The sequence below is a fragment of the Xiphias gladius genome, chromosome 22 (assembly GCF_016859285.1).
Source record: "Xiphias gladius isolate SHS-SW01 ecotype Sanya breed wild chromosome 22, ASM1685928v1, whole genome shotgun sequence".
Lineage (NCBI taxonomy): Eukaryota > Metazoa > Chordata > Actinopteri > Istiophoriformes > Xiphiidae > Xiphias > Xiphias gladius.
Window position 1 is genome coordinate 18,092,997 of NC_053421.1, and position 15,528 is coordinate 18,108,524.

Genomic DNA, 15,528 nt, shown 5'->3' on the forward strand with positions numbered 1-15,528 from the left:
ACAGAGGACACTTTTGTTTGGCTTCTTCAGTTTATCATTCAGATTGACATTGGCACTCTTATCTATGTAATCTAGCCAGGTCGACTATACTAAACAGTAGTTTTCCTGAGGGGCGGGAGTTACAGGTTATATTCGCCCTCCCCTCACCCTCCTCCTCCTCCTCCCTGAGTTGGGATGGATGGGGTGGCTGGAGGTGTGGGTACCCCCGGTAGCGCCGGGGGCTCTGGGGGTGACAGCCTGCCCAGGCGTAACGGAGGGGACTCGAAGCGGCGCAGTAAGAGCAGCCTGCCCTCTCCGGGCTACAGGCTGTCCCAGGCCTCACTGGAAGGGGAGAAGGGCTCCGCTGCAGACAGCACTTCCTCGGGTGGACGCGGCCGTCGTCTCTCCATCATGAGCTCCTCCACCAGGGACGGCCTCCCCTTCCGCACGGCGGGCACGCCAACCACCCCGGTGCCCCTGCCGCCTCCACCGTCCTCCTCTTCTGCCACAGCCCACCCTCCGCCGCGCTCAGTGGGCTTTGCCTCGTCCCGCGCCGCCCTGCCCTCCACCTCCTCCACCGGGACTGGAGTCATGGTGGTGGCCACCGGCCCAGAGACCACCACCACCACGGCCTGCAACACCACTGCAGGGACCCCTGAGATGGTGGGTCAGTCTGGACTGGGTGGGTTTGGCATGGGGCTGGATGGAGAGGACTACAGCAACTCCAACCAGAGCACCTTCATCCAGAGACAGTTTGGGGCCATGCTTCAGCCGGGGGTCAACAAGTTCAGCCTGCGCATGTTTGGATCTCACAAAGCTGTGGCACTGGAGCAGGAAAGACTGAAATCAGCAGGGGCGTGGATCATACATCCCTACAGTGACTTCAGGTATGGTGCCACACACACACACACACACACACCTCCACATCATGCAGCTAGTTACAATGGTGCTGGTCTGTAAAATAGGCTAAATGCCACTTGTAGCACATAAAAGTCGCAAAATGTTCTTTTGGAAGAAATATGATTCGAAGCAGCTGAAATTGTGCTGACTTTATTGAGCACACTTGAAGCCTAATGATAGACACTTAAGTAGATGGTGGAAAAGGGAATGAGAAACCGATCATACATTCAGCAGCCTCTTCAGTTGCTAACAGGGGAAATGGGGAGGACAACTGGGAGGAGAGAAAGACATGCAGAAATAAATATAAATATATATTGCCAGGGACACAACAGTAGTGTATAGGAATTGATGTGAAGGTAAGAGGAGAGGCAAAAGAGCGAAATACAGTCTCTGGAGGAAACGGTATAGAGTCAGGGGATATATTAAAGGTTAAATGAAAAAAAAGGGAGTGGAGTGGATGAAAAGTCCTTAGGGGCACGATGAAGGCAGAGGGAGAGGTGTTTATGGAAAGGGCAGTTTGTAGGTGAGGAGGGCTCCAGGATACACACCACACAGCAATGGCAGGTTCTCCATTTTTAAAATAACTAGAGAAAAAAATGACGGATTGTAGCCTTCTGTTTCCAGGGGAAATAGTTTCACAGTCAGAGGGCGATAGAGGCGAGGAAATGTAAATTAGGAGAACAACTTTAGCCAAGAGGTGTTTGGCTGATGAGGGATCAGTGAGAGATGCCCTCCATGTCATTTAGGTTAAGTGAGAAGTATGTTTTCATGTGAACAGTGGGTGAACCCAGCACAGCACTCCCTGCTGGTTACTTCATGCACGAAGTTTGATCTTTCATCTGCCAGAGCTGTACAATTCGCACAAGAACCATTAACACCTGAGGAGAAAAGGACTGTTAATGTTTGGTTTCCGCGAGTAAAGGTGTCCGCATGAAGATAAAGATAAATCTGGTAGAGAATTGCTATGAGAAATGTTGGGAACTGAAATGATTAGTCATTCAACAGAAATTTCACTATTTTGTTAATCTAATAATCATCTCAGAATCTCAGAGAATTAGCTCTTTTTTCTTTGTTTCATATAATTGTAAACTAAATATTTTTGGGTTTAAGTCTAGTGGTCAGACAAACCAAGACATTTAAAGACATCATCTTGAGCTCTGGGAAACTGTGATGGGCATTTTTTCATTATTTTCTGTCATTATATAGACAAAACAACTACTTGATTAATGGAGAGAATAACCAGCAGATCAACAGATAATGAAAATAATCAGTTACAGCCCCAGAAATGTTTCTTTAGGTTAATTTTTTTTAATGGAGGCGAGTGTGGGAGGGCAGTTTTGTGAACGCCAGCATGCCTCAAACACACTGGCCTTGCACACACACATACTTTAATATGTGTTATGCTTCAGCGACTGACATGCGAGTCATCCATGGTCCTTGGCTGTTAAAGACTTTGCATAAATACACTATTTAAATGTGCAGGTGGACAGCAGAGGGAGAGACCGCATTCGTAATCTCCAGACAGACTGCAGCAACAATGGATTACTTGATCCCCAAGGCTCCTGGCCCAATTTTGTCTCATCAGCCACTCTCACAACCTCACACACACAAACCGAGTCATTTTGTATTGTCTGTCAATCTGACGATCACTCACAAGCGCTGCTTATGAATCTGCTCACTGGTGATACAGCGAATGAGGTTGGCGAGGAACAGAGGGAGGGCTGGATGAAGGGACGTGGATGGATGAATCTTAGTCCCTCCTGCACTTATTGATATTCATGCAAGATATCTAAAGATGTGACTAGTCCTAATTATCCTTTTGGAGAATCACAATTGAATTTTGATCAATTATGTATGGCGTCTTAAATTATGCAGGTTGAGTGTGCATTATACATAATTCAGTCATCTAACTTTTTGGTTAAGTACCTGTAATTTGGAGCGACGTCTGAAGAGGAACGTTCTGAGGCCAGAGCGAGCGCGAAGGGAGAACAGATAAAGCCCCTTTATATGTTTTTGTCTCAGTATTAACCTTGAACACAACAGCCTCTATGTGTGTATGTGTAGTAATATGTGTGCTTATGTGTGGTGTGTCATTATTGAGTCTGATGATAAGCTTTTATGCCCTTCACCTCATTAAGAAAAGTTGTGTGGCTGCTGCACATATAAGAATAGATATCACAAGGCAGAAGAGGTGAAGAAAATTCATACTCTGGCACGAAGAGAGGCATATAAAGTGAGAGGGAAATGAGAGGAGGGATGAAAAAAAGGGAGAGACAGTTGGTTTGGCTGTCAGCAGAGATGAGTCGTGTTGAAACAGGGTTGGTGGCATTACACATATAGTAACAGAGGTTTATTATATAATAGCCTGTTGCTGTTGTGCTTGTTATTCTGTACATTTGGCAGGATGATGGGTGGAAACTTGCTCAGAACTGACATCTGGCCAACTGCGAACTGGGAACCAATCACAGGCCGCACAGGAGACACTTGGCCTCAATTACAGTAGAATTAGTGTTTGGTTTGACAACAGCTGAGCAGGTAGATGCAGGTCAGTTCTCCTCCAGCACCTGTTCGTGTTCAAAATGGAATACTGATGAGGCCGTGGAGAACAGCCTTGATTGCATTTGCAATTCCTATGTAAGTGAAGAAGAGAGACTGTGTGTGTGTGTGTGTGTGTGTGTGTGTGTGTGTGTGTGTGTGTGTGTGTGTGTGTGTGTGTGTGTGTGTGTGTGTGTGTGTGTGTGTGTGTGTAGTACTACTACACAGAGGTGTGCACAATACACGACCCAGTGTTGCATCATTCCACAGATGGGAGATCAGAAATCAGGCCTTGTCAGGAATTTAGCCCGACATGACGAACTTGGCATCCTTTTCAGTTTCAGGTCTGACATCTTCTCTGGTCCATTTGGTTGTGCTCATTTGTCTGGTGTTACATTGAGCTCAGATCAGCTGCCACATCTCAGTGAAAGCAGCAAACTTTAGTACTCAGAGGCTGATTGATGTGAAGTCCAATGTACAATGTTATCTACTATGTTACAGACTAAAACAATTTTCCATGCGCACTATTGAGATTTGATTAACCCTCATTTAAGGGGGACATTGCAACGCTGCATATCATTTTTGTGTGTGTGTGTGTGTGTGTGTGTGTGTGTGTGTGTGTGTGTGTGTGTGTGTGTGTGTGTGTGTTCATAGACAGGTTGGGATAAAGACATCATACATCCATGTAATTCCCCAAAGGATAATGTCCTATTTAGTGCTGCAACAAATGATCATTTTCATTATCCATTAATCCGTCGATTGTTATCTTAATTAATCGGTGTGGCCCATAAAATCAGTAAATGGTGAAAAATACCCGTCACAAAGTCTCAGGTTGAGATATTGAAATGGCTTGTTCTTACTGCACAACAATCTAAAACCACAAAATTCAGTTTAACTTTATAGAAGTCTAAAGAAAGCAGCAAAATCCGAGAAGATGGGGACAGAAAGTTTTTGGCACTTTTCTTAAAAATGTGCAATTAATTAAATCTCAAAACTGTTGTCAATGAATTTTCTGTCGATCAAGTAATCGCTTTAGAGCTGAAGCGAGTAGTCAATTAATCGCATAGTCAATTGACAGAAAATGAGAGAGTCAGACAGACTGTAGTCATTTTACAGTCAAAACCACTAAATCTAATCTAGCTGTAGCCCTAAATCTCTTACTCGACTAATCGTTTCAGCTAAAGTGCAATATACAATAGCAAAAGCAAAGTCTATGCATCATAATAAAAAACATTTTTCCTTTCCAGGAGCTCTGTCATGTCATGTCCTCCATCAGAACATAAAGTTCAACTGTAAACAATTGGATTTTGGATGATATTATATACATGGATAGCACTGACAGACATAAACAACCAGTGTAGTATGATTTGATTTACTGAATTGTTCCCCATAATCAGAGTTAACAATGCGTGTCCTCGAGGTCAGGAATAAATCTCCGTCACCGTACCAGCAGCTACAGAATCACTGTGTCTGTGCTGTAAATAATCCCTGTATTTATTGCCAGTGATTATGAAGTGATACATCTGTCAGTATAAGTGACAAAGTCAGGGTGTGTGTGTGTGTGTGTGTGTGTGTGTGTGTGTGTGTGTGTGTGTGTGTGTGTGTGTACCAGAGTGATGACTCATACTTAGTCTTCATCAGTCTGCTGGTAGCATCACACCATGAGCTTGTGTTACTAAATTAGCGCTCAATAGCAATCGACCACAGAGCTCGATCGTACTTTCTCGCAGAAAGGAAGAGAGAGAGAGAGTGTGTGTGGACAGAGAGAGAGTAAGAGAGAGGATGCAAGAAGAAGCAAATCATTGATATGGGTTAAGGTGATGGATGAAGGGCTTAAGAGGAGAGAGACAGAAAGATGACAGGAATCATCTCCAGATGATTGGATCGCCTCTTCTGTCCCCACTTCTACCACTTTCAGCATCCCAATCACACGACTGATTCCCCGTATTTTTATGCGGAGGCTACGTCACCCAGTAATACCCTCCAGCATGAAATACAGATTGATGAGGCCTCCCAAGGTTACTGATCATTTTCCTCCTTTTTTCCCCTCTCTGTCTGTCTCTCTTTTTTTAAATTTAATTCAGTTCAGTCCTGCTCTGCATTATTAGTATGAGAGATAGAGGATGTCCTTTTTGTTGCCTAAGCATTTGCAAAGGATGAAACTGGCTTGAGGTAAAACATTCATATATAGCACTATTGGACTTATTCTACAAGGAGCTATTTGCACAGCTTACTGTCCTGGATGAGCCCCAAGTTGTTTTACTGGCCATCTGGCTCAAGGGATGTAGCAAAGAGAAGACTATGTAGGAAAATTTTAATTTAAGAATATAAATAAGGCAACGAGATAAAAGGATTAACTGAAAGAAAAGTTGGTACTGTTGGCAGGGGAAGAGAAAGACTAGAAAGTTTGAAAACCAGTTTGCACACCTAAATCTATCAGAATTCTCCTTTAAAGATGCAAATTTATGATCAGTTTAGTCTTTATAGAGAGTAAATCAACTGCAACATTTAAATGTCAGTTCCAGTTAAAATCCACAGATCATATTTTCCCTAAAATTGAATACTTCTTCTGTTTTCCAATATGTTTTTGCAGCTGTTTTGCTACGACCGGAAATTAATTAAATTTTTTCATGTAATTCACGTATGTATTTTATACTGTCTGGTTTGACTATACTTCATTTGGTCACTTCTCCTGTGTGACCACACATGAGATGGATTTGGGACATGCCAAATGACAGTGAGCCACCATGCACAGTACCAGTTCCGAAGCAGCTAAATGATATTCACCCGTCATTATGCCTCCGCGACAGCCGTGGCCGGAGGCATTATGTTTACGGGTTGTCCGTCCGTCTGTTCGTCTGTCTCTCTCTCGTGAACGTGATATTTCAGGAACGCCTTGAGGGAATTGCTTCAAATTTGACACAAACGTCCAACTGGACTCAAGGATGAAGTGATTAGAATTTGGTGGTCAGTGGTCAAAGGTCAAGGTCGCTGTGACCTCACAAAAAACATTTTTGTCCATAACTCAAGAATTCATACACTTATTATGATAATAATCGCGGAGGGGGGGCTGGAGCCACTTCCAGCTGACACTGAGCAAAAGGCGGCCTCATCCTGGACAGCTCGCCAGTCTATCACAGGACACTTAGTATTTCTTAATAAATTCCTTCAAATTCTTCACTACATGTATTATATGAATCTGTACAGGCACGGATGTAAAATGTTGTGCTGTCCAAAAGGGCCCATGAGCATACATTTAAGACAAAAAGAAGCATAAGAAAATAAAAATAAAATGAATAGTCTGAGGAAAACTGTATCTGAGACTTAAGGTAGAGCCCGAAAGACAAATACAATCAAATCAACAATCCAAACAGTTTAAAATCTCTGTCTTTCTCTTTCTAGATTCTATTGGGACCTGTTGATGTTGCTGTTGATGATGGGGAACTTAATCATCCTGCCAGTGGGCATCACTTTCTTTAGAGACGAGAACACTCCCTCGTGGATCATCTTCAACGTGGTCTCTGACACTCTCTTCATGGTTGACTTGGTTCTCAACTTCAGGACCGGCATCGTCAAGGAAGACAGCACTGAGATATTGCTGGACCCCAGGTCAGTAGAAGCATTTGTGTGTGTCTTAGTCTTATAGGTCAAGGGCCGGGGCATTGTGCATGTATGGTCTGGAATATCAATACGGCAGCTCTGTGGCCATAAATTCAAATTTCATCCTCTGGCCATCTGGTGGGCTTGTATTCACACAAATCCATGTACGAGATGTAAAAAGGTGATGTGCAGCCAGTGGCTGAGCTTTATTCACGTTCCAGTTCTGATCCTGTTGAATATTGATGAGGATGATTTGATGCCAGCCAAATGTTGGAATCACTTCCACAAAGCTAGATTGCCAAATGAGCAATGCCTATTCTCACTCAGGGCGATACGCCAGAACTACCTGAAGAGCTGGTTCCTCGTAGACTTTGTGTCATCCATCCCGGTGGACTACATCTTCCTGATGGTGGACAGCCTGGACTCGGAGGTCTACAGGACAGCCAGGGCGTTGCGCATTGTCCGCTTCACCAAAATCCTGAGCCTGCTTCGGCTGCTCCGCCTGTCCAGACTCATCCGCTACATCCACCAGTGGGAGGAGGTGAGAATCAGGGACCAGGGAACAGAGGCTGCAAAGAGAGATTGGAAGGGAACGAGATATTTGCTTGAATCTTGATCTTTCGGGTTTCATTAATCAAAAGGTCTTTTCCTATGAAACAACATGTTTTTTGGGTAGAATCACACCCATTTTTTGAATATTGTGCTGATGAGTTGGAAGAAAAGCCTTTCTAAAGTGTATTTTGAACAATTTAAGATAAAGTCCCTCTGAAAAAGTTAAACCTCATCTGCCCTCTCCATCCATCTTTTATTTATCCTTCCTCCTTCGCATCTATCCTCTGCTCTTTCCTTCTGCTCCTCCTCAGATCTTCCATATGACCTATGACCTTGCCAGTGCCATGGTTCGGATTGTAAACCTGATCGGTATGATGCTGCTGCTGTGCCACTGGGACGGCTGTCTCCAGTTCCTGGTCCCCATGCTGCAGGACTTCCCTCCCGACTGCTGGGTTTCCAAGAACCTGATGGTGGTGAGTCTCTAAACAGCCATCTGCATGCATGTGACTTTTATTTTTAATATAATTCAGTGAATGATTTTATTGTGTAGAGAACAAAGAAAGACATGACACTCAGAGTTGAATGAAACACGCAAAGCACTATCTCAGGTTGTTTGAACAGGGTGTACAATATTTATTTCAGATTAAAGCAAACCATAGATACTGAGAGGCCAGGTTTTGGGTTATCTGTGTGTGTGCAGAGTGAGGCTGTTTATCAGATGTGACATTGTTTGCTCCTTATCTCTGTTAATTGGCTCATGCAGCGACATGTCCAGTTGGAATAAGACCGACTATCATCATCACAAAAAAAAAAAAAAAAAGATTCTCCAATTAAAAACCTCGACATGATCAAAAGCCTGGGGACCTGCTGGAGATTTTTTCACGTGTGTACAGGCGTACGGACCTTGACGCCGATGAATGCACACAGATACACAGCTGTGTGAATAGCTGACTCATGTCTCAGCGGTTGCCTGGGTGACTGTTGCTAAGCAGGCTGATGCTGGGATTTTCCCCAGAGAAAGTCCCCTCATCCCTTGGAACATTAACATGTTAGTATAATTGGACTCACACACAACCTAAAACAAAAGAGAACACACACACAATGACACAAGTGGAGGGTGTCTTTAGAACATTTATTTAATAATCTATCATTCCTGCGCTTTTATTTCTTATTTTCTGGTTTTACATATTCTGCAGCTGCTCTGTTTTGAGGCAGAGTAAGTTTTAACAGTTAAGTTGCTCAGCTGTTACACATTATGATCTGAGCTGTATTTTCTGAAGAGGTGTGGCTGAGCGCCTCTGAAGGGAAAAAGCTCCTGTAACCTGACTAAAATAAGAACAGTTCAATATTACAGCACCTTGGTAATTAACATTTGAAACTTCTTTTAAACTTCTTGTCAACCTTTCTTTCTCCCACTCACAGAATGACACATGGGGCGTGCAGTACTCCTATGCTCTGTTCAAAGCCATGAGCCACATGTTGTGTATCGGGTACGGTGCCCAGGCTCCAGAGGGGATGACTGATGTGTGGCTCACCATGCTCAGTATGATCGTAGGCGCCACCTGCTATGCCATGTTCATCGGCCACGCCACCGCTCTCATCCAGTCGTTGGACTCCTCACGACGACAGTATCAGGAAAAGGTGACACTCATCCATCCATCCATCCTTCCCTCAAACCTTCTCATAGTTTATCCATTAAACTTGATTCATTGAAGTAATCTAACAATTATTTTTTATTATCCATCAATCTGTGGGTTTCTTTTCCAGTATTTTTTTTTTTTTTTTTTTTGGGTCAAAAAATTGTGAAAAATCCCCTGCAAAGTTTCTCAGAGACATCTTCAGATTATGTGTTTTGTCTGAACAACAGTCCAAAACCCGTAAGATGCTCAATTTACGATGATATAAAACAGAAAGAAGCAGAAAATCTGTGTTTGACTTCTCTGTAAGTCGTCTGATCGAAGAATTGATTGAAAATTTAAGCTCAATTTCTGACCAACGTAACTGTACAATCTCTATGGTCAAGGAAAGATATATGTTCTTTTTGTGTGTTATGCATGTTTTAAGGGTGGGAGGCTATACTGCAAAATTGATCTGATACTAAGTAATACCAGGGCAAGAATCACAGCTGTTATATACACTAATACAAATAATTTTTCAAGTTAAAACCAGCTAATTTCCTATAATGTAGGGTGAGCTGTGTGTCATAACTTATCAGTTTAACTAACTTCTATTAAAACAGAACGATATGCCAAACATATAGCATTTCTTTTTACGATTCCCTTAATTACTTGATCACATACATGTTAAAAAAAACAAGACTATTTTAAATTGTAAATAACAAAAAAACTTTATTGTGTGAGTTCCCTAGGATAATGAGGTGACACCCGTCTGCACACAACAGCAGCTGAGAAGTAAATAGTGCATACATTAAGAACTTGATCTGTGAGATGTAATAAGTATTGACTTCAGTGCTGATGCACAAAACAAGAAGTATCAGTGGTATCATACTTTGGGTATCGATCTGCCCGTGCCTAGTGGGGTTGTGTGTAGATCCCTGACCTGTGCATGTGTGTGTTATTGCAGTACAAGCAGGTGGAGCAGTACATGTCGTTCCATAAGCTTCCTGCAGATGTTCGGCAAAAGATCCATGAGTACTATGAGCACCGCTTCCAGGGGAAAATGTTTGATGAGGAGAACATCCTGGGAGAACTCAGTGAACCACTTAAAGAGGTAAAAAGTTCACAAACGCTCACACATGTACACATAAAAAAAACCACAAATGCTGTGTTCATCCCTTCAGCAAATTTCTCTGACTTCCCTTATCTCTTCGTCTAGGAGATAGTCAGCTTTAACTGCCGTAGCCTGGTGGCTAACATGCCGCTGTTTGCCAACGCTGATCCCAACTTTGTGACCGCAGTGCTGACCAAGCTCCGCTTTGAAGTGTTTCAGCCTTTTGACTTCATCATCCGCGAGGGCACAGTTGGACGGAAGATGTACTTCATCCAACATGGACGAGTCAGTGTGCTGACCCGTGGCAACAAGGAAACCAAGCTGAGCGATGGGTCTTACTTTGGAGGTGAGGACATTTAGGTGTCAAGGAGGTTAAAGAAGAATGGGTGGTTTTAGGGGAAGAGGGTACTTGCCTGAGAGGGTAGAAGATGGAGATGATGGTAGTTCTGTATATACTGTGGGGTTAATTTATCTTGCAGACCTTCTCGCTGCCAATTCTATATTTGTGTTCTTTCCCTTTTCTCCACCTTCCACTGTCTGTCTTCCCACATTCAGAGATCTGTTTGTTGACTCGCGGACGGAGGACAGCCAGCGTCCGGGCAGATACATATTGTCGTCTGTACTCTCTTAGTGTGGACAGCTTTAACGAGGTGCTGGAGGAACATCCAATGATGCGGCGTGCCTTCGAAACTGTCGCTGTTGACCGATTGGACCGTATTGGTAACGTGTGGATTTCTGATTGCCGCATACATTTCTCTCACAGTCTTATCTTTGCAGAGACTCGATATTTTCCATTCAGCTTTTTAATTCTGCAATGACCTTGGCAAACCCTTGCAATTATCCATCCAATTCTGCTAAATTTCCAAGGCACTTTGTCAGACATGTCCTCCGCTGAAAGGTCAAAATTCATCTTTGAAAACAAGCTACTAGAAATAAAAGCTGAAACAATAACGGATAAGCAGTGTCCTCAGTGAAGCATAAAAAAGCAGTAAAACCTTGAGGCTAATGCTCCAGCTGTCTGCTGGGTGTTCAGTAGACAACTCCGCCCTCTACAAAGTAAAACTTTTCACTGTTTCACATCTTCCATTTCTGGAACATATTTTCACACTTAGTATCTCAGAATGTCTCCATTTTCTCCACTACAGGCAGGAAGAACTCCATGCTCCTGCGGAAATCATCCCAGGGCGGTTCACTGGGGGGCAGTATGGGTCGTGGTGGAGGTCGAGGTGGAGGGGGTCCGGGAGCAGGGGCAGGCCTTGCAGCAGCTGGTCTGGGTTCCTGTGACAGCATGCTGGTGCAGCAGATTGTCAAACACGACAGCATGCCGGCCATGCAGGACGCCATTGCTGCAGCTGCTGCAGGGAGAAGCGGAGTCATGGGAGGAAGCGGCACGGTATCTCCTCGGCCACGCCCAGTCATCTGGGCTCCGCTCGTCCATGCTCCCCTGCAAACTGCAGCTGCCACCAGTAATGTGGCCATCGCCCTCATGCACCAGCAGCAGCAACAACAGCAGCAGCTCCAGCAGTTGCAGCAGCAGCATGCACTAGGAGGTGCCTTCTTCCTACCTTCCCCTCTTGTCTCCCCTTCTCCATCCTCTTCTTTCCCTCTGTCACCCCCCCGTGCTCCTGTGCTACAGCCCCTCCGTCCCAGTGTGAGCTCCCTCATCGGGATGATGACGATAGGAGGGATGGGTGGTTTGTCCCCAAGAGGAGGATTTCCTGCCTCCACCTCAACCATGGGCCCTCCTGGTGGGGTGACATCACCACCCATTGCTAAAACACCACCCACTCCAGCCTCTTCTGTCCCAACTTCTGTCCAACAAGGAAGGACTCTTCATCACAGCCTCCGTCTCCAGGCTGATCATCCTTCAGTGATTTCTGGATCACTTGGAACCCCGACAGGAGGAGGATCGCCAACTCCACCCCTCCCCAAGGTACCGACGACCAACCCCGCTGCTGATTCTTGTGCCCCGACAGATGGCAACACTTCTGTTACGGGTCAGCAGGGAGCAAAAGAAGCTCTGTTACGTCATGGAGGAAACAGCTCTCAGGGTCTGCCAGCACTGGGCAGACTCACCCAGGAGGCCAGGCTGCTTTCGGCCTCACAGCCCACTCTGCCTCACCGCTCATGGGCTGGAGTGCAGCCACACCCGCCTCTGCACCGAAAGGCCTCTGGTGGTAATTTGTTGGCAGCTCCTTTCCTGGCAGGGCAGTTAGCCAGGGGAAGCAGTGCAGGCATGCTGACCTCTAACGCTCCAGTACAGCTGGTAACAAATATACCATTTAATGCACAAACACAGGCACAGTCTACAGTTCCCAGCCAGCCTACTATAACACAATCTGCACCTCACACTGCCTCTGTACCCACACCCACAGCTGCACACATGCCTGCTGCAGTTTCCATGCCCTCTTCTTCCCCTCCGAAGCAAACCCCACTCTCCTCTGCCACCCCTTCACCTGCACCCACCCCCTCATCTCCAACCCCCATCCTCTCCCAAACACCTCGCCCAAAACCTATCCCAATGACCCCTTCTCGCTCCTCCTCTCCCCCTCCCTGCTCCACCCCACCTTCAGCAGGAACAAGCCCGTTGTTGCTCTCTTCGACTCCTCGTCCCAAACCGATCCCTACACCTTCCCCCCGCTCCTCCTCTCCTTCTCCCTCCTCCACACCGCCTCCATCCTTTGTTTCTACCCCCGTTCCACATCCTCAAACTTATGGGTCAAAATCATCTCTTATCTCCTCTCCTCCTCCCTCTTCCTCGGTCACTTCCTCCCCACCACATCCCCAGAGCCCAAGAGCCAAGGCATCCAACATGTCTCCTTCTGCTTCTCTTTTGTCTGGCCCTAGTCCTGCCCCAACCCCTTCTCCAATACCGACTCCCAATCAAACTTCCCGCACCCACACCCCTACCCCCTCCCAAACTCCAATGCAAACCGTCACACCTGTTACACTTACCCAGACCCTTACCCCTACAGCTTCCCCCTCTCCGATCCCTGTTACATCTGTTCCCTCCCTGAGTCCAACAACTTGTCTCCAGCCCTCTGTCTCCAGCTCAGCCAGGGGCCCCACCTCAAGTCAGATCCCAAAACAGGCCTCACCTCTAACCCCAACCCAAACTTCAGCTCCTGCCTCAACACTTGCTAAAACTAGTTCTGCTACTAAAATAACGTTCTCAGTTCATCCTGTAAAGCAACCCCCACCTGTCGTTACTCCAAGCCCCACTTCAGGCTCCGGTCGTTCCACCAAACCAATCCCATCGACAACCTCATCCTCAACAACTTTATGCCCAAACCCTGGCTCCACTAACTCCTCCTCTCTTACAACCACCTCCTCTACCACCACCTCTCCAAGTGTCCCATCTGCTTCTTCTCAACCTCCAAAAAAAATGCCAACCACCTTAGATGCCCGTACCCACCCCTCAGAGCTCAACACACCCTCTACCCCTGCACAGACCTCTCAGGCATCTACCACTACACCCACCCAGTCAGCACATGTAGCCACCCCTGCCAGCACCACATCCCCTAAAGGTGGGAAAAAGGACCCTCAGCTAGAACTTGCCAGAAAAGACTCAGAGGGACTAAGACACAAACTGCCCGCCAACATGTAAGAGAGAAGAGGAAGAAAATCCCAAAGGAGCCATGGATATGCAGAGTTGTGTCAGAGTTGGCACCAGACATCCAATAATCTCACGTGGACAGGTACATCTTGTTTGCATTCACTTTAGGATGTGATCGTCTTAGAACATCAGGTGTTCATGTGACGCTCAGCCAAGCCATCGATGGAGGAGAAAGACCTTATGGTTGTGTTGAGTGCTGCAGGCTGAGGTAGAGATTAAAAAAAACAAAACATACAGATGTATACATAAATATCTGTGTTAGTGATTGTTGGAGCAGGCAGGGGAGGTGTAGTGGAAATATGTTGCGGTGTGCACAGTAAAACAGGATGGAAGCAATAGCTGAGAGTCTGAAAAAAAATTGTAGTCAGTGAAAACAGCAATACATGTGAAAAATACGAGACTCTCATAATGTAACAGGCAATTAACTTCACAATGATAATAAATGTGAAAAAATAATCATCTTAATGCTGTGAGGAAAAAAGTCTATTGTGATGTCAAAATGCAAGCAATAGAGCAGACACCTGATTTCCAGCTCCACCTCCCTCTTGCCTTCCATTCTTCACCAAAGTGTAATATTTTCTCATCAGAATAATAATAATTATAAGGATATAGCATTTAAAAATCACTGTAAAGTCAATGCTCATATGAATTTGAATAATTAGGAGCAGTCCACTGGTAGTTTTGTTGTCCCAGGTGTGTGGTGTTTAGTTTTTGAACAAGACAAAACTTTTAACCCTACATGTGCACTCTGACGACTTCTGTAAATTGTGTTCTTTTTTGTGTGTGTGTGTGTGTGTGTGTGTGTGTGTGTCACACACAGTAAGGCTCTGCTGCGCACCGTGGCTCACTTAATTTTGTTCCACCCGGCTCTCTCTACTGTAAATACGTGCCTCTCTGTGGGTCTGTTGTATGCTTCCTTGCTCCTCTGCCTCTTTGTCTTTCATCCCTCGTCTGTCTCGTCACCTTTCATCTGATTTCACAGCTCTGGTCGCTAACTGTTTCTTTGACGCTCACAGACTATCCCCCTTTCTCTCGGTTTACCCGACTCTTTGCTCTCTGCTGCCATCAGCTTCGTGTTTAATAGGCGGTCTCCGCCTGTTGTCGCCCTACAACACTTTTTCAGCGCCATTTCCAGTGATGTTCGATGTTTTGTGTGGGTAGCAACAAGGCATTTCTGTCTTAACCCCTGATACCATGTTGCCTAGACTAAATATTTAAGGACCAAATGTTTTATTTTTTATTTATCACAGCTTTAGCTTTTGAACAGAAAAAAAATAGCTAATAATGCTGTCAAAATGAAGATCTTGAGAGTGGCGGTGAAGGTGATGATTGTGATTATGATGATGATGACACTCTTAACAATCATGATGTTGATGAAGATGGTGTATATCTGGATGTAAGAATAAAGTGGATTTAGATATCATATTGGTGAGTGTGATGAAGCATGAGCGCATTTGTGTACCTGCTTGTGGGTTTCAGTCCTGTGTACATGTGTGTTTTTATAACACTGTTAAAGTAACCAGGGATAAGGGTACTGGCACATTGATTTGTAATTAAACTCAAACTCAAATGTTGGTGACTTAAACTTTTTCGACATTTGCAGTTTAGATTGGAGG

At 45.1% G+C, this 15,528-nt stretch overlaps 1 protein-coding gene across 1 annotated transcript; it reads left to right on the forward strand.

The window, feature by feature from the left end:
* Window positions 1–174: 174 nt before the first annotated feature.
* On the forward strand, window positions 175–15,528 carry LOC120784328 (potassium/sodium hyperpolarization-activated cyclic nucleotide-gated channel 2-like). The gene is made up of 9 exons (XM_040118047.1): window positions 175–866; window positions 6,817–7,023; window positions 7,342–7,555; window positions 7,878–8,039; window positions 8,989–9,207; window positions 10,150–10,296; window positions 10,402–10,642; window positions 10,852–11,016; window positions 11,442–15,528. The coding sequence occupies exons 1-9, from the start codon at window positions 175–177 to the stop codon at window positions 13,901–13,903; spliced, it is 4,509 nt and encodes a 1,502-aa protein (XP_039973981.1). The 3' UTR covers window positions 13,904–15,528.